Genomic DNA, 23,487 nt, shown 5'->3' on the forward strand with positions numbered 1-23,487 from the left:
CAATGTGGCTTACATGGGGCAATGGAGGGTTAAGTGACTTGCCCAAAGTCACAAGCAGCTGCCTGTGCCTGAAGTGGGAATTGAACTCAGTTCCTCAGTTCCCCAGGACCAAAGTGCGCCACCCTAACCACTAGGCCACTCCACTGGCCCATAGGTCTCCACCTCATGGCACCCTTCCTCAAATATAAGAAGCCCACCCTTAGTCTGCTAGTGCTGTTCCCCTCCACAAGCCCACCCCTAGGCTGCAGCTGCTCTTAGGCTTATCTTACTGCTCTGGTGATCTAGTGGCACATTAGGGCAGGATCAATTCCCAGCCATTCATACCCAGCTTATGTCCTCCAGTCAAAATGGTTGTTATGACTCTCAGCGGCAGCATGAGATTGCCACTGGAGGGTCATAGCAGCCATTGTGTGATTTGAGCCAGCACAGCCAGGAGCCAGTCTACAATTCCAAAGGTATATGAGTGTAGGAAGTGCCAGATGATTAATAACCAACATCTTATTCTGTGATGGAAATCTTTTGGTGAATTTTTAGACGTGAAAGGAGAGTAAAGCTTTTATTACACTCAGTACATGGAAATTGTTTGTTTGTTTTCTTTGTGAATCTTTTGGTGAGATCTTAGACTTGAAACCCGAGTGAAGCTTTTATTACACTCAGTACATCTAAATGGTTTGTGGCCTGTGTGGATCATCTGGTGAACTTTTAGATGTGAAAGGCGAGTGAAGCTTTTATTACACTCAGTACATGTAAATTGTTTGTCTCCTGTGTGAGGCTTTTAGACTTGAAAGGTGAATGAAGCTTTTATAACATTCAGTACATATATATGGCTTCTCTCCTGTGTGGATCCTCTGATGAATTTTTAGATGTAGATGACTGAAGCATTTATTACACTCAGCACATGTAAATTGTTTTTCTCATGTGTGGCTTCTCTTGTGAATTTTTAGATGTGAAAGTTGAGTGAAGCTTTTATTACACTCAATACAAGTAAATGGTTTGTGCACCGTGTGGATCCTCTGGTGAACTTTTAGATGTGAAAGCTGAGTGAAGTTTTTATTACACTCAGTACATGTAAATGGTTTGTGGCCCTTATGGATCATTTGGTGAGTTTTTAGATGTGAAAGTTGAGTGAAGCTTTTATTACACTCAGTACATATGTATGGCTTCTCTCCTGTGTGGATCCTCTGATGAATTTTTAGATTTGAAAGATGAGTAAAGCTTTTAATACACTCAGTACATGTAAATACTTTGTCTCTTGTGTGAATCTTTTGGTGAATTTTTAGAACTGAAAGCCGAGTGAAACTTTTATTACACTCAGTGCATGTATATGGTTTCTCTCCAGTGTGGATCCTCTGGTGCATTTTTAGATATGACAGCTGAGTGAAGCTTTTATTACACTCAGTACATGTAAATTGTTTGTCTCCTCTGTGAGTCTTTTGGTGAGCTTTTAGACTTGAAAGGTGAATGAAGCTTTTATAACATTCAGTACATATATATGGCTTCTCTCCTGTATGGATCCTCTCATGAATTTTTACATGTGGTAGATGACTGAAGTGTTTATTACACTCAATACGTGTAAATGGGTTTTCTCCTGTGTGGCTCCTCTTGTGAATTTTTAGATGTGAAAGTTGAGTGAAGCTTTTATTACACTCAATACAAGTAAATGGTTTATGCACCGTGTGGATCCTCTGGTGAACTTTTAGATGTGAAACCTGAGTGAAGTTTTTATTACACTCAGTACATGTAAATGGTTTGTGGCCCTTATGGATCATTTGGTGAGTTTTTAGATGTGAAAGTTGAGTGAAGCTTTTATTACACTCAGTACATATGTATGGCTTCTCTCCTGTGTGGATCCTCTGATGAATTTTTAGATGTGAAAGATGACTGAAGCTTTTAATACACAAAGTACATGTAAATACTTTGTCTCTTGTGTGAATCTTTTGGTGAATTTTTAGAATTGAAAGCCGAGTGAAACTTTTATTACACTCAGTGCATGTATATGGTTTCTCTCCAGTGTGGATCCTCTGGTGCATTTTTAGATATGAAAGCTGAGTGAAGCTTTTCTTGCACTCAGTACATGTAAATGGTTTTTCTGGTTTTTCTCCTGTGTGGCTCCTCTGGTGAACTTTTAGATGTGAAAGTTGAGTGAAGCTTTTCTTACACTCAATACATGTAAATGGTTTGTGGCCTGTGTGGATCCTCTGGTGAACTTTTAAATGTGAAACTTGAGTGAAGCTTTTATTACACTCAGTACATATATATGGTTTTTCTCCTGTGTGGTTCCTCTGGTGAAATTTTAGAGTTGAAAGTTCAGTGAAGCTTTCATTACACTTAGTACATGTAAATGGTTTGTGGCCCATGTGGATCCTCTGGTGAACTTTTACATGTGAAAGGCGAGTGAACCTTTTACTACACTCAGTACATGTAAATGGTTTGTGGCCCTTATGGATCATTTGGTGACTTTTTAGATTTGAAAGTTGAGTGAAGCTTTTATTACACTCAATACAAGTAAATGGTTTGCATCCTGTGTGGATCCTATTGTGTATTTTTAAATGTGAATGCGCAATGAAGCTTTTATTACACTCAGTACATATAAATGGTTTGTCTCCTGTGTGAGTCTTTTGGTGAGTTTTTAGAGTTGAAAAGCGAGTGAAGCTTTTATAACATTCAGTACATGTATATGGTTTCTCTCCTGTGTGGATCCTCTGATGAATTTTTAGATGTGAAAAGCGAGTGAAGCTTTTATTACACTCACTGCATGTAAATGGTTTGACTGCTGTGTGGGTCTGTTGATGATTTTGTAGAGCTGAAAGCTGAGTGACGCTTTTATTACACTCACTGCATGTAAATGGTTTGACTGCTGTGTGGGTCTGTTGATGATTTTGTAGAGCTGAAAGCTGAGTGACGCTTTTATTACACTCAGTAGATGTAAATGATTTCTCATTTTTCTGATTCCTTTTGTGCATTTGGAATTCTGAAAACGGGGAACTTTTACTACTCTTAGAATAAATAAAGTCGATGCTCCTATTATATGCAATAGATGTGAATTCTTTCTGGTGTTTTTTTCCTTTCCTCTTGCCATGGTGGAATTTAGAAATCACCTTATCACTATTAATTTGGAAGGGTCTCTCTGATAGGTGTCTCTGGTCCTCAGGGATGTTACTGAGCTCCCTGTCATTTCTCTCACACTTACTGACTCCATCCATTGAGTCTCCAGCAGGGTCTCTCCGTTCCTTTGATTTCCGCTTACAATTCTTTGTGTTAATCCTCTCAGTTATCTGGGAAATATTCTCACAGATTTTTTCTCTTTTTCTTTGGATCTCTTCTATTTCTACAAGGGGTTCTTCTTGCTTCTGTTGTCGCTTCCCTCCTTGTGTGATCTGATGATCTGTTGGATATAAACAGAAGGTATTAAAAATGAGTTAGAAGAGAGTAGAGGTCTTTAAGATATTACCGACCTATAACAAGAAAGACTGGTTATTTCACACTGGGATTTTCTCTGTGTGGCTTCAAGGCCAGCCTGAAGTGTAATGGTAGTTTTGAAATGTGTAGTCAGGAAAGATACAAAGCACATCTCCTGACTACGCAAATGAAACAGGGCAGTAATTATAAAAATAGAAATAGGTTTATTTTAGCAGCTCATAAATTGTTAGAATAAAGGAAGCAACAACAATAGGAGAATTATGCACAAAGTCTAGGCCCTTCATGGAAAAAATGACCTGCCCTTATTAAGAAGGGTTGCAAGGAAACACAAGCACAGACCCCAGGCCCAGAATCTAGGGCCACCTGCTTCTTACCCAATAGCAGGACAGAACTGGTTTATACAACCTGATGATGAAGTCTTGTCCTTGAAGAGATGCAGCAGGAGGCAGGCAAGAGCACTGAAGGGTTCAGAAAAGTTCCAGCAGTGGGTGGAGTCTTATGAGCTAGAAAACATGAGAGAACACTAGCTCGGAGCTGGTGAGGTCACCAGACTTTTCAGGACTGCAGAGGTGCTTCTTATACACAATTTCTGGCTGTAGCACATGGTCCTGGGGTTAACAAACATCACCCCTTCTTCCGGACTCTCTGACCTGGGAAAGTACTGGGTGTTGTTGGGAATGAGTATGTTTTAATGCCTTTGTGTTGCTCCGTGGTGCGGCCGCACCTTGAGTGTTGTGTTCAATTCTGGTCGCTGCACCTTGGGGAGGGTGTAGTGGAATTGGAGAAGGTGTAGAGAGGGGCTACAGAAATGATAAAAGGGATGGATGACTTCCCTAGGGCTCCTCAGCTTGGAGAAAAGACAACTGAAAGGAGATATGATAGAGGTCTATATAAAAAAATGAGTGGAGTGGACCGGGTGGACGTCAGTTGCTCTTTTACTCTTTCCAAGAATGCTGGGACTAGGGGGCAAGCAATGAGGCTGCAGAGTAGTAAATATTTCTTCACTCAATGTGTAATTAAACTCTGGAATTCATTTCCAGAGAATATAGTAAAAGCAGTTAGCTTAGCGGGGTTTAAAAAGGTTTGGATGGCTTCCTAAAGGTAGTCTATAGACCATTATTGGGCTTGATGGACCTTCAGTCTGTCCCAGTGTGGCAATACTTACATACTTATGTGTCAGCAAAATTGCAGTTCCTGGAACTCAGGCTCCCACCAGTCCAGTGACGTAGGACTGTGGCCTTCACTTCATGTCCAGGGATCAAAATGGCTGGTTTAACCTGACCTGGAGTACATGATGGTGCAAGAATATTTCTTAGGTCATTGCATTGGGCGAGCAGTTCATAAACAATCCTTGAAAAGAATCAGAGAATAGTTCATGCTATATTGCTACTTAACTCGAAGCAACTGATGTTAAGGTTGTTCCCAGCTCTGTTAGTGTTTATTTATGCAGGTGTCTTATCCTTACAGGCTTAAAAACTGTTCCATTTCTTATTGCAAAACTATTTCTTGAAGTGTTTTTCTACACACACCGCAAGCTTGTGAAATAATGAGAGATTCCTTCGAAATGGCACTGAGTACACAAAAAAGCTCTGAAGAATGAACTAAGAACATATGATAATCAGTGGCGTACTGAGGGCGGGGCGGTGGGGGCAGTCCACCCTGGATGCACACTGCGGGGGAGGGGGGGGGAGCAGGGCGCAGCCACACGTCTAAGCCAGTTCCCTGTGATGTTACTTCCTGTTCCGGGGGAGAGGGAGCAGGAAACTGGCGGAGCCAACAGCTGTGCGGCTGCTCCAAGCACTCCAAAGAGGTAAGAGCAATGCACCGGGGAGGGGGTGGTTGGAGTTAATGTGCCGGTGGAGGGATGACGCTGCACCGAGGGGGGGCAGCCAACCAAGGAACACCACCGATTATAATCTGTGAGTACTAGGGAGTTTCTTCCACAGTGATGAAGCAACGACCCTTTATCAAGACTCTTAAAACTTGTCCACCATTAGGTCACGTCTGTCTCCATTCTAACTTACAGAAGGGGGAACAATTTGTGAATGGAGTTTGCACATACAGGACTGAAATGATTGCACACAATCTGTTTAATGCAAATAATTAAAGAAGAGCTGTTGACAAAGGACTAGAACTTAAGGGCCAGATACTGAGCAGAAATAAAAGCAGCTCCTACCTCCGATACATCCTGCACACTGGGTCATATCTGGATTTTCAGCAGCACTTATCCAGAGATTGCCCCTGAACATCTGGACAGATCATCTCAGCACTATCCAGGTGTTGACAGGGCAGTTTGGGTGGAGCCAGAAGCTACCAGGTTAGCAGCAATATTCAGTCTATTAACTAGATAATCAATATAAGGTTAAGACAGCAAAAACACCCTCCTCACTTTATCTGGATATTTTTCTGAATATCACTGGTACTCGGATAAGTACCCGTGGCCACATTGTAGCTGAATATTCAGTGCCGGTACCTGGGTACAGCCCAGTGCTAAATATCCAGTTACAGAAAGGCTGTGGCAGATGGCATTTAAAAAACACCACTGAGGGCTGAATTTTACTATATTTTAGAGCCAGAATGCCCAGCCTCACTCCAGCTGCTTTCTATATCTGTCCCAGTTGGTAACCGTCATTCTGTGCACCAACAGAGCCTGCCCATAGATCTTATTTCTTCTGTAGTTCTCCCCCAACCACCCTTCCCCCCCCCATAACAATCATATAAACAGCCCACAACGTCTCTCCCACTAAGCTAGCGGAAGAGAAGAAAGATCACCTCAATGCAGGGGTCCCTCCCCCACAAAACCGTCGTACAAAAATTCAGATTATGTCGCATACCTTAAAACCTTGTCAATGCATATTTTTAGAGTCCGATAACCCACGTGGTCTTTCAATAAGTCACTGTAGAGGTAGAGAGTTTACCGCTTCTGGCCACTCTCCATTTACACAAAGTTTGAAGAGCTGGATATATTAGCATAAAGCGCAGGCTTTTTTCATGGCACATGTAGAAACATAGATAAAGGCCAAATGGCCCATCCTCTGTAACCCCTAACTCTTCCTTTTCCTAAGCGATCCCACATGCTTATCCCATGCCTTTTGAAATTCGGACACTGGAGGCCATTCCATGCCTCCACCACCCTTTCTGTGAAATAATGCTTTCTTAGATTCCTCCTAAGCCTATTCCTACTTAACTTCATCGTATGCCCCCTCGTTCCACAGCTCTCCTTCAGTCGAAAAAGCCTCACTTCCTGTACATAAATGCCCTTGAGATATTTAAGTGTCTTTATCAGGTCTCCTCTCTCCCAGCGTATACATGTTGAGGTTCATAAGCATGTCCCTATAATGTTTGCATTCAAGACCGCTTACTAATTTTGTAGCCGCCCTCTGGACCGACTCCATCCTGTTTATATCTTTCTGTAGGTGCGGTCTCCAGAACTGCACATAGTACTCCAAATGAGGCTTCACTAGAGACTTATACAAGGGCACTATCTCCTCCTTTTTCCTGCTGGTCATCCCTCTCTTTATGTACCCAAGCATCCTTCTGGCTTTGACTGTCGCTTTTTCTACCTGTTTGGAAGCTTTAAGGTCATCAGACACAATCACCCCAAGTCCCACTCTTCCTTCGTACACTGAAGCACTTCACCCCCTATACTGTACCGTTCCCTTGGATTCTTGCCATCCAAATGCATGACCCTGCATTACGTCTCAACCTATCGGTGCATCACGTGATCGCCTCCTTGAAGAATTTGATAAGGATGGTAACCCATTGTGTTTTGTTTTAAAGAGATAATAGCCATTGAGTGAAAAGGGTTCCCGTTGGGTGATCCGAAGGAAGATAAGTGTGCTGTTTATGAGACAGGGATACAGAGAAGTAAAACTAATCGATGATAGAAAGATTGTCTGTAGGGTGCTGTATGACGTATTGCGTACGACAAATTTCTGAGCCCTTTTCCTCTCTTTTTTTTTTTTTTATATTTCAATATTTTTATTAAGAACATAATACAAAGACAGTAAACCATATAAGTGTAAACTTAACATTGCGGCAATAACCTCTCATGTAGCAGGGTTAAAGACAGTGCAAAACAGCTATCAGATTTATGATTTAGTATCTTTTCTCCCCCCTATTCCCCTTTACCCCCCGTCCCCCCCTTCTCAGGTTGGTATGCTTTACTAACTTCATAATGATATTAGCCTATATCATCCAGACACTTCCCTGTAACAAAAGTTAACCATTATACATATTGAAACTCAGTTAACATATACAATAAGAGATCCTGATAAACAGGGCCAAAACTAGTCTTTAATCTTCCTAACCCAAATCTCTTCTTCCTTATCTCCCCAAACTTCCCCCCTCCCCCTCCTCTCCCCTCCCCATGCATTGCTTACAGGCAAGTTCTCTTTACTGGTTCCAGGGAAGTCTATTCAAGATATGACTTCTCGCCTTAGGTGATATAGAGGCATATTTTCAAAGCACTTTGGGAGGCTAAGTTCCATAGGTTTCTATGGAACTTTGGGAGGCTAAGTGCTTTGAAAATGAGCCTCATAGTGTTTATGTATGCCCCCCATATTGCTAGGAACCTCCGCTGCCTTCCTGGCGACAGTCCTGCCCCTCTAGACTCCCATGTCAGCAATTCCTGAAGTCGATTCCTCCAGTGCCAAAAGGAGGGTGGGCAATCATTGGTCCAATGAAGTAGGATGCATTTTTTCCCCAAGATGCAGGCCTTGCTAAGAAACAATTTCTCCCCCTTTGTGGTTCCCATCCAGAGTCTAGGCACACTGAATACAGCTCTTTCAAAAGTTAAAGTTATTGTGTGCCCCAACACTTTGGTCAAGTATTTGCCAATTGCCGACCAAAATAGCGATATTGACCTACATTGCCAGATCCCATGAAAGAAGTTTGCTTCCAACCTAAAGCATTTCCTACAGTGCTGTGTAGTCGATACTCCTGCTCTAAAAGCTTGTCTCTGAGAGAAATACGCCCGATGGATAGTGCGAAAGTGACACTCCTGTAATTCTGCATTGTGTACTATGGCTACCCCACTCTGAAGAGCTGACGATATTAGCTGTGTAGAGATGTTTTTGCCCGACTCTATGCTCCATCTATTTGCTACCTCTGTCAGGTCCCGTTCCATTGCGAGTCTACCCAATTTACCATAAAACCAGGACACTGAGATTTGCCCCGCTGCATCTCCTTCTAATAATTCTCTTAATTGCCTCCCAAACCGTGGGTGCAGGCTATCCAGTGGGAGGGTATTCACATAATGAGACAACTGCCTGTACGCCAACCAGGCAGCCGTCGCCTGCCCACACTTCTCCAAAAAGTCAGTATACGAGAGCAAGGATCCGTCTTCCATTACCAGCTCATCCATCGAATGGATTCCCTTATTCTCTAATAGTCGGAAAATCCTATTTTCATCTCCCGGCCTAAATGACACACTCCCCCTCAAAGGTAACCATACACTTCCTCTACTATCCTGCCCCCAATACATGAGCACTGTTTTCCACACATGTCTCATTGACTTTAACAGTACACTTCCTCTTACTTTTTCTGGCAAATCTCTCCTTGGAGAATGCACTAGGGAAACCAGGTGCCAAGGCCTGAAGAGGTCTCGCTCAAGTTCCACATGTGTATAGATATCTGAATCCATCAACCAATCTCTCAGATGCCTTAACAGGCATGCCTGGTTATACTTCCGGATGTCTGGGAGTCCTAAGCCACCCATCTTTTGTGCCCCTAATAAATATTTCCACCTCACTTTAGATTTTCCACCCCCCCCCCCCCCCCCCAACAGAATTTCATCACTAATTTCCTAAGGGCTTCTAAGTCTTTTTTGAGTAACCACAGAGGAAGGGTCTGTAGAAGATAAAGCCATCTAGGGAAAACCATCATTCTGAACAAATGCAATCGTCCCAATAAAGTTAATGGCAAATTAGCCCAATTCATCAGTTGCTCCTTTGTCTCCCGGAGGAACCTTTGCACATTAATTTCATATATCTTCGTCGGGTTCATTGCCAATTGGATCCCCAGATATTTAAATGATTCGTTTGCCCACTGTAATGGGAACCCCGCTCCCCACGACCTCCGCAAATTGTCTGAACTAGCCAACGCTTCCGATTTTAAAAGATTTAATCGGAAACCAGAGAAGTCCCCATACTCCGCCAGACTCTCCATCAGGTAAGGCAGGGAATCTCTAGGTTCAGTTATTAATACCAATAAGTCATCTGCAAAAGCAGCTGTTTTAAAGAGAAAATCCCCTTCATGCACCCCTTTCACATCGGAATTAAGCTGCAGCTCCCGCAACAGCGGGTCCAAAGTTAAAACAAACAGTAATGGGGAGAGAGGGCATCCCTGTCTAGTCCCTCTTCTAATCTTAAATCTATCTGAAGTTATACCATTTGCGTACACACATGCCTCAGGGTCTTCATACAATGTTCGCACAGCCTCATTAAACCAGCCTTCTATCCCATAAGCCTTTAATATACCAAACAGGAAGCCCCAGTCCACTCTATCAAACGCTTTTTCTGCGTTGAAACTGATAAGTAGTGCTGGGTGTCCTTCCAATCTGACTGTCTCCAAAGCCGCCAGGATCCGTCTTATGTTTTTGGCTATAATCCTTCCCCGTGTAAACCCTACTTGGGGCTCAGCTACTAAGGATGGTAATACTCTTGCCAGTCTGTTTGCCAGTATCTTGGCCAAGAGCTTGACCTTGGTGTTAAGTAGGGATATGGGACGGTAAGATTCTGGTTGATCCTCAGGTTTACCAGGTTTCTTTAATACTATAATCTGTGCTGTGTTCAAGTGCCTCGGGAGAGCTCTTTGTTGGACAGATTTCTGAAAGACTTCTGTCAGGACCGGACCAATGTCATCCTGTAATAGTTTATAAAACTCATTGCGGAGCCCGTCGGGACCAGGCGCCTTCCCAAGAGCACTTTGTTTGATTACCCATGCCACTTCCTCTGTGTCTATTGGGGCACTCAACTGTGATAATTCTTCACTCGTTATTCTAGGAAGCTCTATGCTATTCAAATAAATGTCACTATCTACGAACTGAGATTGCTGTGACTCATATAGTTTAGTAAAAAAGTCCCGAAGCACTTTATTGATTGCCTTGTCGTCATTCACTCGCTTCCCTCTAGAATCCACCAGTGTGGCTATCTTACTCCGACCCGTACTACCCTTCGCTAATCTAGCCAGGAGAGCGCTACCCTTATTTGCGAACTTATAAAGCTGAAATTTATAATAAGCCCATGATTTCTTTGCCTCTGTATGTATTAACTCGTTTAATGCTTGTTGGGTTTCCAATAATTGCTTCTTAAGTCGCAATGAATGACTCACTCCATATTGCTGTCTTAAGACAGTCACTTGTTTTTCTAGACGCAAAAGCTCTCGTCTCCTCACCTTCCTTTGGTGACTCACGTATGAGATAATTTCTCCCCGGAGAACCACCTTTGCTGTCTCCCAAAACAGTGTTACATTTGATCTGTGCTGTTCATTATCTATTTTATATTGTTGCCACTTGGAGAGTAAGAATGGAGTAAAGTTTCTATCTCTATATAGGTGAGAGGGGAATCTCCAACCGCTCTCAGTTTGCCCAGAGCGCCCTCCTTGAAGGCTTAACTCTACCCATGCATGGTCAGATATCATTATAGGCCCTATTTTTGTGCTTTCAACCTGTGTGAAAAGTTCTCTTGATATTAGCAGATAATCTATTCTAGATAGTGTGGAGTGAGCCCTTGACATATGTGTAAAGTCCTTCTCCAAAGGATTTAGTGTTCGCTACCCATCTACCAGACCCAATGCTGACCCTAAAAGGTTCACCCCTCTCACCATCCTTGTCAATTCTCTATCTGTAGGGTGGGATCTATCTATTTGAGGGTCTGCCACATCGTTAAGATCTGCTCCTAATATTATCGGGATATCACCCATGTCCAGTATCTGTCTGATCACCTTTGTATAAAATGCTCGATCAAAGGTGTTTGGGACATAAAGATTGCACAATAGTATAGGTTGGCGCTCAAGGATTACCGAGGCCAGAGCATATCTGCCCTCGGGGTCCACAATGACCTTCTTTATCTCTAAGTGCAGACCCTTCTTGAATAAGATTACCACACCCCCCTTCCTTCCCTTTGCCGGGGCTTCTACAAGATCGCCCACCCACCATCTTTTAAGCTTGGCATGTTCTGTCGCGGAAAGATGTGTCTCCTGCAGAAAGGCAACGGAGGTCCCCCTGTCTCTAAGTACTTTCAAAATTTTATGCCTCTTAATTGGGGATTGAATCCCTCCAACATTCCAAGTGGTAAATGTTAAGTTAGGCATGTTAACCTACCCCTAATCTCACCTTATAGACAATACCCTCAAATGTCTTCCATCTTTGATTTGTGAGAGTGTCCCAGCCTCCACCCCCCCCCCCCCCACCAGACTTGCATGTTCCCCATTCTCTAATTTCCCCCAATCCAGTGCTTCTACATATTTTGAGCAATGCCCTCCCCCCCGCGAACCCTCCCGACTCTCCAAACTCCCACCTCCCCCCCCCCTTCCCTTTTTCCCCCAGTCCTCCCATTCGGTTCCCCGAATCCATTCCGTTCTGGACTTGGAGCTACCCACCCTTCTATTTACAGACCACCCAGTCCCTCCTCCGCTATTCGAATCCATCCCCGCCCTCCATTCCTTTAAACATAAACATTGCCCCTCAGATATCATTCAATCATGCATCCTCTCAGCCACTCCTCAGGCTTCTCTCTTCCGCTACATAACCTAGTATAATAGCCTAAAGAATAGCAGGTATAATAGGAAATTTGCTCTCTTCCTTAAGCTAATCTGAGTAACCTCTCCAATAGCATTCAGTCATTCATTCAATGCCTTGTGATACTTCCTCCTGTGGATATCCCGCAGTGGTCCACACCAGTCCATATTGCCTCCACTTGTACAAGAGCTATGATCTTCATCTAGATTCTCTGTTATACAGACCACTGCAGGGCACAACATTTTTACGTTTCAGATGGTTTTAAACTTATCACATTGCCCCCCTCACGTCACTCATCTCTTCAGTCCTCCATTCGTTCAAACGTTCAATCAACCATCCTTCCATTCATTATCTTGCCCAATATGTTAATAATCATCGTATAGTTGACCTACTAGGTTCAGTAATAATTACCTGTTTTTAAGTACTGTAGTTAGAAAACTGTACTGTCCCGACCAGTCAGTGTTCACTCATCGGATTCTTTTCAGTTATTGGTATCTTCCTTCATATGTGTTCTCTGCTGCAGCTGCTTTCCATGGACGGGCCCATACTGTCATGCCCTACAACCTCCAGTCCATCTGCAGTGCACACAGAATTCAGCCCCTCTCATCCAATGTCTTAAAAGTTAAATCACATCAATTTCCACTTGTTGTACCTGTCTTTCTTTATGATGCTGCTTATGTGGGTTGCTGTCTGTCATCCTGCAACTTATTCACATAGACTTTCGCCTCCTCCACGCGATCAAAGAAGACCACTTTACCTCCATCTTGAATTCTCAGTCTTGCCGGGTACAGGAGGCTAAAACGGCAGTTCATTTCAAACAGTTTCGAACAGAGTGGTACAAAAGCCTTTCTTGCGATCGATACCTTTGCTGAGTAATCCTGAAAACATAGAATTTTTTGGTTCTGGTATTGCAAGTGTTTCCCGCCGCGCAGCGCTTGTAAGATTTTCATTTTATGAGCATAGTTAAGCGCTTTGAAGATTACTGTTCTGGGGCGATCTCCTCCTGCCGGCCGCTGTCCCAGCTGATGTGCTCGTTCCACCTTAAATTCGCCAGCCAAATCCGGGAGCGCTGCTGCTTGTGGGATCCAAGTTTCTAAGAAATCCTGCAGATCTTTATCAGGCAAGGCCTCTGGGAGACCGACCAGGCGCAGATTGTTCCGCCTCGATCTGTTCTCCAGATCGTCGATTTTTTCCTCTAAATCCTGCACCCGTTTAGACAACTTTGGGTGTTCTGTAGATATGTTCTTTAACTCATCCTCCACCGTCCCGAGCCGCTGCTGCGCCGCTTGTATATCCGCCATCATGGACACATGCCTCTCCTCCATGCTATCTAATTTATCGATGATTTTTTGCATCTTGGTGTCCATAGCATGTTCCACAGCGGCTTTCACTTCTGTGATTATTTCCGCGGTCCGTAGTGAACTCGGTGTGGGGGACGGCGGCGAAGTTTTCTCCGCCATTTTGGTTTCCACAGCCCGCCCTTTTTCGCGGCTCTCTTTTCGTGCCGATTTCGTTGTCATCCACCCTCACTCAGTCTCCTCACCACTTCTTTTCGTATACAGGGACGTTTTATGCTTATTATAATGCTATTGGGCTGGGATTAGGTGCCGAATATATTGCCGATTTCTTGGGTGCTCCGGAGCAGCGACACTTCCCCTCCTTACTCCTCCATAGCCCAACTGGAAGTCCTTTTTTTTTTATTTTTTAAATACCTAGTTTTTTGACTTAGTATCTTGATGTCTGCCATTTTGGTTTGGGTATAATAGTATCCATTTTTGGTGGACTGGCTTTCATCTTGAAGCATTGTAGAAAACCTGCAATGCACCATTTGGAAATGCCTTGAGGACATGCAACTTCTTGATACCTGGAAGGGGCTCCACAGCACACTTTGAACTTCGGCCTGATAGTCACAGCTATAATTCATTTGGAAGATGCGAATGTCATCATTGGCTCTATCTGATGAAAATTCCTTGCCCTGGATCGGTTTTACATTAATGTGTTTCACTGTAGCAGCAAATTCCTCCTGAAGCTTTCTAACAGGTTCACTTATACAACCCAGCTGCTTGTCTGGAACTTGTATCTTCTGACCACTGCGACAGCTTGAACACAATTCTTGCCAACATACTGAATTGTTACTGTTGTCACAAAGGTACTTGCTCCAGAGTGACACTGAATCATATGTGATCTTTAAGGCTGTCAGTTAAAAAAAAAAGTTTTCACATGCAAAACTGGCCCTTTTAACAGCTTTTCCAAAGGACTGTTCACTCATGTATGAACCATGAGGTCCTTGCTGTGCTGTTTCACCAACCTCTGATGATTTCATGTGTTTATTCTGTATTCTCCTTTCAGCCTTGTATCACTTACGTGTGCTAATTTGTTCTTTGTTTTTGCATCCTGATTCTGATGGCTTCTTTAACTGTTGCACTGTGTCTTGCTTGAATCTCAGGGCTGGATTTGCAGGCCCCGTGAAAATAAAAACAGACCAGATAAGCCTCACATACTTCATATTTAGGGAGAGGGAGACAGAGTGGGGTGGTATTCTGGGGTACTCTGATTCCAGGATTATATTGCCTGTATTGAGGGCGATAGGGAGGCAGGGGGTTACATAAGTTTCAAATTCAATCACTAAAAACGTAGGCTACATTGCAAACCAAGATGTTCAAATACTTGAAAGGTATTAATCCGCAAAAAAATATTTTCCGGAGATGGGAAGGCGGTAGAACGAGAGGACATGAAATGAGATTGAAGGGGGGCAGACTCAAAAAAGATGTAAGGAAGTATTTTTTCATGGAGAGGGTGGTGGATGCTTGGAATGCCCTCCCGCGGGAGGTGGTGGAGATGAAAACGGTAACGGAATTCAAACATGCGTGGGATATGCATAAAGGAATCCTGTGCAGTAGGAATGGATCCTCAGAAGCTTAGCCAAAATTGGGTGGCGGAGCAGGTGGGGGAAGAGAGGTTGGTGGTTGGGAGGCGAGGATAGTGGAGGGCACACTTATATGGTCTGTGCCAGAGCCAGTGATGGGAGGCGGGAAATACTGCTGGGCAGACTTGTACGGTCTGTGCCCTGAAAAAGGCAGGTACAAATCAAGGTAAGGTATACACATATGAGTTTATCTTGTTGGGCAGACTGGATGGACCATGCAGGTCTTTTTCTGCCGTCATCTACTATGTTACTTGATAAAGGTACAATGGCAGACAGAGAAAACAGCAAAGTGGAGCTGTCGGTGGGACTCTATTGAAGAAAATGATTTCATTAATATTCCTGAAATGTTTGTGAGGTTATTTAGATGTTTAATAAATATAATAGTCAATATCGATTGGAAGGGGAGGGTGTTTGATGCAGAGAAGGTTGGAGAATGAAATGTTGCCACGTTCATTACCACACTGAACAGAAAACTATTATATGATTAAACTATCAGTTACTCAAGTTAATGTTCACTCCGTGTAATTTAATAATACATTGAAGATCCCACTCACATAGGGCTGCTTGTCTTCTCGACTTTGGACTTAATGTTCTGAATGACATCATTCATAGAACAGGGTAGTCTTAGAGGAGGACGGATGGGGGTCTGTGTATTTGCCAAATGTGCATTTCATCTGTTGTTATATAGCAATAAACAGGTTTCACCATAAATAAAATAGATCTCTGCCTTCGTCTAAGGGCCTGAGTACCTCATTCCTGCTCAGATAAAGATAAGCCACACTTCATCTCAGACTTTTACCCCACTCACCTGAGCAGTTGCTTTTCCCAGTTTCTCTTTCTTCTGGTCCCGGTTCATCCCTGATATACGGCTCTTCCCCTTGTTCAATGTGGGACATAATGTCAGGAATGACGGTCGTAGAGCCTGTTCCTGGGGTTCAGAAAACTGCATTAGGTTTCCCAAAATTAGCACGAGGGGCATTTTTGATAAGACGTCTAAAACCAAGAAGTCCAAAATTCAAGTGATAAATATCTCGTTTTGTTTCAAAATGGCCATTTGCTAGTCTTTGTGGTACTCAGTGTGTCTATCTTTTTGGTCTTTAAAAAAAAGTCTAAATGAAAAACGCACAAAATCAAGTCATTGGGACATATTGGGGGGGGGGGGGGGGGGGCAAGATTCTTAATAGACTGGCCACACAGACATCCCATCAGAGCAGTGGGGCATCCTAGGGGACACTGCAGTGCACTTCACATAAAAAGGTTCCAGGTACACATTTCACCGTTACCCCTCCAAAATCCACCAAAAACCTTGCTGCTGTAATGGAACTGGCCATAGCTTATGAAGCTGACTCTTTCACTTCTGTGTGGGGTGGGAGGGGGGTCACACTTTAATCCCTCCAGTGGTCATTTAGGGAACCTTTTTGTGATTCAGTCATGATTAAAACAGATATTGACCAAAAAGTCTAACTTTTAGACCTTGATGTTTTTGCTTTGTTCAATTAATGACAGAAAAATGCAAACATCCAAACCATGGATGTAGTTTGGGGGGGATGGAAAGCCTTGGGATTGTGACCCCATTTTTCCTCCCTGGCATTGCCCCGACTGAGTGCTGCAGCTGCAGGCAGAATCTCTCTTTCTCTCCTTCCAGCCCTGCAGCATCTGGTATCGCTCCCCCACCCCCCTTGTCTTCCAATCCCCCCCGAGCCGCCGGCACCCTCAGCAAGAAAGCAGTATACACACTGCTTTAATGCTTTAGGCCTGCCCCAGAAGTCTTTCTCTCCTTCAGCTTCCTGTTCCTGCTTAGGTGGGAAGCTGTAGGAGAGAGAAGGGCTTCAAGAGCAGGTCTAAAGCAGCGCGCCTACTGCTTTCTCGTTGAGGCTACCGGTGCTTCGGGGGACTGGAAGACTCGGTGAGGGGGCCACGGGGCTGGAAGGAGAGACAGAGAGATTAGAAGACTCCAGTGCTGCGGCAGTAGCAACAGCTGTGGTGGGGGGGGGGGGGGGGCAATAATGGGCCCTGCAGGGCTGGTAGGGGAGCGAGACAGATAGATGCAGGTGGAAAAGGGTTAAAAAAAAAAAAAAAGAGACCACAGGGAGGGGGGGGATAAGGGAGAGAAATGCCAGATTGCAAGGGGAGGGCGATACTGGACCCCACGGGGCTATAAGGGCGGGGGAGAGAGACAGATGCGCATACCCACAATTTTGGAAGGGGTGGGGAAGGGTAAAAAAGTCTAATGGGAGAGGGGTAAGGGAGAGAGATGCCAGACTGCAGGGAGAGGGAAGTGAGAGCTCTGATGGGGGAGAGAAGCAAAAGAGAGAGACAGAGAGAGACATGCTGGAATGGGGGGCAAAGAACAATGGGACATGTGTGTGTGTGTGTGTGTGGGGGGGGTATTGGGAAAGACGCTGGATCAATAGAGAGAGACAGAGAGAAAAATGCAGTACCATGGAGAGGGGGGCAGGGGTGAGGAGAGGGAGAGATGCAGGCCCTGGGGTGGGGGTGCAGGAGAAAGGGGAAAGAAGAGGGAGGAGCTGGACAGAAGGTGGAACATGAACACATGGGGAAAGATGGGGACACATACTATGAGGGGAACAGGGACAGGGGGCAGAGGGGAAGTGCTGGACAGAACAGAGAGGGACACAGAAGGAATGATGGGGGACATGAAGAGAGGAGAATGGATAAGAGATACTGAAGGCAGAAGACGGCTGGAACTAGGGGTGTGGGGGAGGAAGGGAGGGGGAAGGAGCAAGGATGGATGGGACTAGGGGGGGAGAGAGGGAGCAGAAGCAGAAGATGGCTGGGACTAGGTGAAGTGGGTGAGTGGGAGGGCGGGCGGGGCTGAAGATGGATGGGACTCCAGGGTCATGTGAAAGGCCAGAAGCGCCTGGAATATCGCTTTCAACTCCAAGCGATTGATGGACCACTCCAACTCCTCGGGTGTCCAGAGACCCTGGGCATGCCTTCCCTGGCAATGTGCTCCTCAGCCCTGCAGGCTGGCATCTGTTACCACCAGGCACCAATCGAGAAGCACTAGCAGCATTCCTCGCCGCAGCATGCTGTCTGAGAGCCACCACTCCATATTGAGCAGGGCCGCAGGGAGCCACGTGAGTCTGCGCTGGTAATCCTGAGATACTGGAGACCATCGTTGAAGCAGGGAACACTGCAGAGGTCTCAGGTGCGCTCTCGCCCATGGCACTACTTCCGTCATCGACCCCAACAGCGGGCGAGGCATCCTCAGGAGCAGACGGACCTGGTTCTGAAGCTTGCACTGCCTTTGCTCAGGTAGAAAGACAAACCCCGAGGCTGTGTCGAACCGGACCCCCAAATATTCTAGAGATTGAGAGGGGGTCAGGTGACTTCTGGGTATATTGACGACCCAGCCCAGAGATTGAAGTACTGAGACCATTCTGGCTGTTACATGATGACCCTCTTCTGCAGAGTCCGCTCTGATGAGCCAGTCGTCGAGGTACGGGTGAACCCTGATACCCTCTCGCCTAAGAAAGGCAGCTACTACCACCATTACCTTGGAAAAGGTTCGGGGAGCTGTGGTGAGGCCAAAAGGCAAGGCCCGAAACTGGAAATGTTTTCCCAACACCGCAAACCAGAGAAACCGTTGGTGCGGGGGCCAAATAGGAATGTGCAAGTAAGCTTCTTTCAGGTCCAGAGACGTGAGAAACTCTCCTGGCTGTACCGCAGCAATGATGGAGCGCAGGGTTTCCATGCAAAAATGCAGCACTCTTAGTGACTTGTTGACTTCCTTTAAGTCGAGTATGGTCCGAAAAGACCCTACTTTTCGCGGCACTACAAAGTAAATAGAGTAACAACTGCAGCCGATCTCGGCGGGAGGCACAGGGACCACCGCCCGTTTGACAGCAGAGCTGCATCGGGACTCCACCAACACGTCTCTCACCGGGGCATTGAATTCTAATCTGTAGCCATCTCTGATCAGGTGCAAACCCCACTGATCTGAGGAAATCTTGACCCATTCCTCGAGAAAGAGGGAAAGACGGGGAGGAAGTGACGTCATCGAGCTGTATGGACGCTTAAGAGTACAGCTCCTGCTTCCCACGGCGAAAACGAGCGATCTTCACGCGGAAAAAACGTCTGGAGAGCCGAAATACAGGCTAGCTCGAGCCCAGATAAAGAATAGCAGCATCGTATGAACTCCACTCGAGCGCTACAAGACCTCTCGCGGTTCGCATACACCAGAGGTGCGGCGGAGCCCAAAAGCAAGATGGCGGAGGCTCGGAAGACAAAAGAACCCACGAGCGGAGAAAGCCCCAGATCCCCAGAAAATCAGCTGGAACAGCTGAAAGGCATGGAAACGGAGGGAGAGGATATCCCCAACTTACAAACATGGCTGCAAAATATCAGCGCCGACATAAAAGCCTTGCGAGCAGAGGTGGCGACGCTCGGGGCCGACTTAAGAGGGGAAATCAGGGAGCTGGGCTCGCGCCTAGAGGATACAGAGGCGCAAGTGGAGGCTCACAGCGAAACGCTGGGCGCAATGGACCATCAGATGACAGAAATGCAGGGTGAGCACCAACAATTGCTGGAAAAAAATTGAAGACTTGGAAAATAGGGGGGCATCGTAACAATTTGAGATTTCGGGGCCTCCCTGAGACGCCAGCATACCAGGACTGTGAACAAGTGATTCAAAGACTGGTCAGTGACCTAATTACAACGCATGGGGACACGGTGGAACCAGAAACAGTACAACTGGAGAGGGCACACAGAGCGCTTGGATCAGCGCGCAATAATCAATCGAAAGATATCATTGCCTGCTTCACCAGTTATAAAATGAAAGAAAAGGTGCTAAAAATAGCACGACAGGCCCCGGAATACAAATGGGACTCATATGCAATCGAAATCTACCAAGACCTAGCAGCAGCGACCCTGAGGAGAAGAGGCGAATTAAAACCTTTCACAAGATATCTAAGAGAACTTAAGATTCAGTACAGATGGAAACATCCCTTTGCTCTGGTCTTCTATAAAGATGGAAAGTTACATCAGGTTAAAACAATACAGGAGGCACGTACAATCTACCCAGAAGCTGCAGGCCAGGAAGAAAGACCAGCAACAGCTCCTGGGAAACAGCTCAGTCGGAGCTCTGCACCGCCAAAGTGGCAGTGGGTAGGGAAAGGCCCTAGGAGACTACAGCGCCAGCAATCAGCGGCACGGATCACCTGAAACAGTGGAGACTTAAAATCTGGAACAAGTTTTGATGTAAGAGTTACTGTTGTTGATGAAAGAGCTGCACATGTTGAGCAACTCTCCAGACCTGGTTGAAAGGTAGTTTTGTTAATGTTGTATATCGGAGGTACGTGGGAAGCTGTAATATGGCTTACTCCTCCCACTTTAGACACACACTGGGATATACAGAGGTGTCTACATTATTTAGGGGTACAAAGGAGGGGGGAGGGGACATAAATGGGGAGATGGGGAAGAGTGGGAAACACAGATGTATGACATATGATGTGGTTCATAAGAGTGGATTAGTCCAAGCGCATGCGGTGATAGGTGAAGATTAACATGCACACTAAGGTATAATGGGAGATATTAAATGTATGTCACTCAATGTAAGAGGGTTAAACATACCTAGGAAACGGCAGCTGCTGTTCCGGGAACTGCAGCAGCTTCAAATAGATATAGGGTTGGTACAGGAGACACATCTTAAACCTCGATATGAACATTTATGCAAGCATAAGCTCTATCCTTCCATCTATTTTGCTTCTAATACAGATGGTACGAAAAGCAAGGGAGTGCTTATCGTGCTCAATGGCAAGAAGCCCTGGGAAATAAGAAAGGTGCACAAAGATAGGGGGGGAGGTACCTGCTGATCGTCCTTGCCCTGGTTGGTCGAATATACACAGTGGTAAACATTTATGGGCCTAACATACCACAAGGAGATTTTTTTGCAGAAGTAGATCAGGTACTTACCAGACATATCGAGGGGTCCTTACTAGTAGGAGGGGACTTCAATTTGACAATCAATCCATCCCTAAATAACTCATCGTCCACAAAAAATTATGCCAAGCAAGATAGGAAAAAATTCCAGGACTTTATAACACACTGGCAGCTGTTAGATTATTGGAGAAGGGACAACCCCGGACAGCGGGCATACACATACTTCTCAGCGGTGCATCAAACTTCATCACATATAGATATGTGGCTAGGGGACACCTCCCTCGTGGGTGCAGTTGAAGATCACCAGATTCTCCCCAGTACTTGGTCCGACCACTCACCGGTGACTTTACAACTTAAAGGGCAGGGATCTTACCAAAAAAACCGCACTTGGCGCCTAGATGATGCATTGTTGACTGATCCAGCTAACATCTCACAGGTAGAACAATATATTAAAGATTATATTCAGCTTAATGATAACGGGGAGGTATCGCCGACCAATGTTTGGGAAGGGCTCAAGGTTGTTACTCTTGGTCATTTGATAGCATTACGGTCATGGGTGTGGAAGGCACGGTGTGCTAGAGAAAATGAATTGCGCCAACAGTTGGCTACAGCCGAGGCACAGTTACATCAGGAGACTGATCAGACCTTCTCTAGCCGCAGGGAACGGGTGCTTGAACTTCGTAATCAATTGCATGACCTTGAATTAGCAGACCTGGCGGAAAAATTACAGCGGGTAAGACAGACACACTTTGAATTTGGCAATAAGCCCAGCAGGCTTTTGGCCCATAAATTAGCACAACAAGTTAGCAGAAACTTGATAGAGGGCTTACGAGATGAAGGGGGTTATGTCCACTCAGATATAGACTTTTTAGAATTGGCATTTAGGGGATATTATAAGACTCTTTATAGCCCAGAAAATGAAGGAGGACAGGAAGAGATTACAAAATACCTTGAGGATGTTGATCTTCCGACACTCCCCGAGGCTTCGGCCCACATGTTGGGAGTCTCCATAACTTTGGAAGAGGTGGAACAGACAATCCGTGATCTGTCCCTCAACAAGGCACCGGGTCCTGATGGATTCACTAATAAATTCTACAAACTGTTCGGGAAATTACTAGCCCCCATATTACTTAAAGTTTTTAATTCGCTGGATGAATCAACGGGTTTACCACCTACCTGGAACTTGGCCACAATCACAGTTCTGCCAAAACCAGGAAAAGATCCCCAACTATGTAGCTCATATAGACCGATCTCTCTGCTTGGAGTGGACTATAAAATATTCTCTAAAATCATGGCCACCAGACTGCAGAAATATCTCCCTTTACTTATACATGAAGATCAGGCAGGGTTTGTGCAACACCGCCATACATTCGATAACATATGGCGAACCTTGCAAATATTGCAGGGGGCACAAATCACTAAAACACCCCTATGTATACTGTCGCTCGACGCGGCGAAGGCCTTTGATCGGGTCAGCTGGCCATTCCTCTTTGCGGTCCTGAAGAAAGTGGGCATAGAGGGGAAATTCGCAGAATGGCTACACCTTATATATGAGACCCCAGAAGCAACTGTTCGCATTAATGGGACCTTAACTCGACCTTTCCATCTCCATAGAGGCACTAGACAGGGTTGCGCGCTATCCCCACTGCTGTTTGCCCTGGTGATGGAGCCATTGGCAACTAAAATCAGAGCCAACCCAGACATCAAGGGTCTGAAGGGGGGGGGGGGGGGGATTTGAAACTAAGATCTTATTATTTGCAGATGACATCTTGCTTATCATAAAAGATCCTGTAACAGCTTTCCCAGCCATAGGGGATGAAATAAAAACATATGGGGCTGTCTCCGGATTTAAAATCAATTTTGAGAAGTCAGAAGCTCTTGATGTGAACTTAAATAGTACCAACCTAAAATTGTTGAAAGAGCAGTTTCCATATAGATGGGCTAGCAAGTACATTAGATACCTAGGGGTTAACATACCACGCCGCCTGGAAGATATCTTTAATAGTAACGTCCCTAATAAAGTGCAGGACTTGTTCCAGGAGCTAGAGCGTTGGGAAGGTTTGAATTTATCCTGGATAGGAAGGATTAATGCTATACAAATGGTAGTCCTTCCAAAGCTCCTGTACCTATTTATGGCCCTCCCAATATCTATTCCGGATTCATTTTTCAGGGGTCTACAGGGTAGAGTATTCTCCTTCATTTGGAGGAAGAGACCGCCACGGGTACGGCGGAAGACAATGTATGAGTTTAGAGACAGAGGGGGCATGGGGGTGCCCTTCTTCCGCAACTATTACTACGCAGCTCACCTGCGCATTTTGGCAATTTGGCTGCAGGATACAGGGAAAATCTGGACCTGTATAGAGCAGAGTTGGCTAGATCCATACCCACTCCGTGCAATACCCTGGCTACCGATACATAGGCTTAAAGAAATAACTAAGAGGAGTCCCTCAATTATCCAGTGGCCACTCACTATTTGGTGTAAGATTAGAGAGCAATT

General features: G+C 45.2%; 1 protein-coding gene across 1 annotated transcript in view; it reads right to left on the reverse strand.

The window, feature by feature from the left end:
- Nucleotides 1-773: 773 nt before the first annotated feature.
- Nucleotides 774-23,487, reverse strand: part of LOC115463276 (zinc finger protein 271-like) — a 972,359-nt gene continuing 949,645 nt past the window's right edge. The window contains exons 3-4 of the mRNA XM_030193649.1: nt 15,895-16,014; nt 774-3,385 (exon numbers count right to left, since the gene is read on the reverse strand). Coding sequence (XP_030049509.1) covers nt 915-3,385; nt 15,895-16,014 — 2,591 coding nt within the window. The 3' untranslated portion in view covers nt 774-914. The remainder of the gene's footprint in view (nt 3,386-15,894; nt 16,015-23,487) is intronic.

The sequence above is a fragment of the Microcaecilia unicolor genome, chromosome 1 (genome assembly GCF_901765095.1).
Source record: "Microcaecilia unicolor chromosome 1, aMicUni1.1, whole genome shotgun sequence".
NCBI lineage: Eukaryota > Metazoa > Chordata > Amphibia > Gymnophiona > Siphonopidae > Microcaecilia > Microcaecilia unicolor.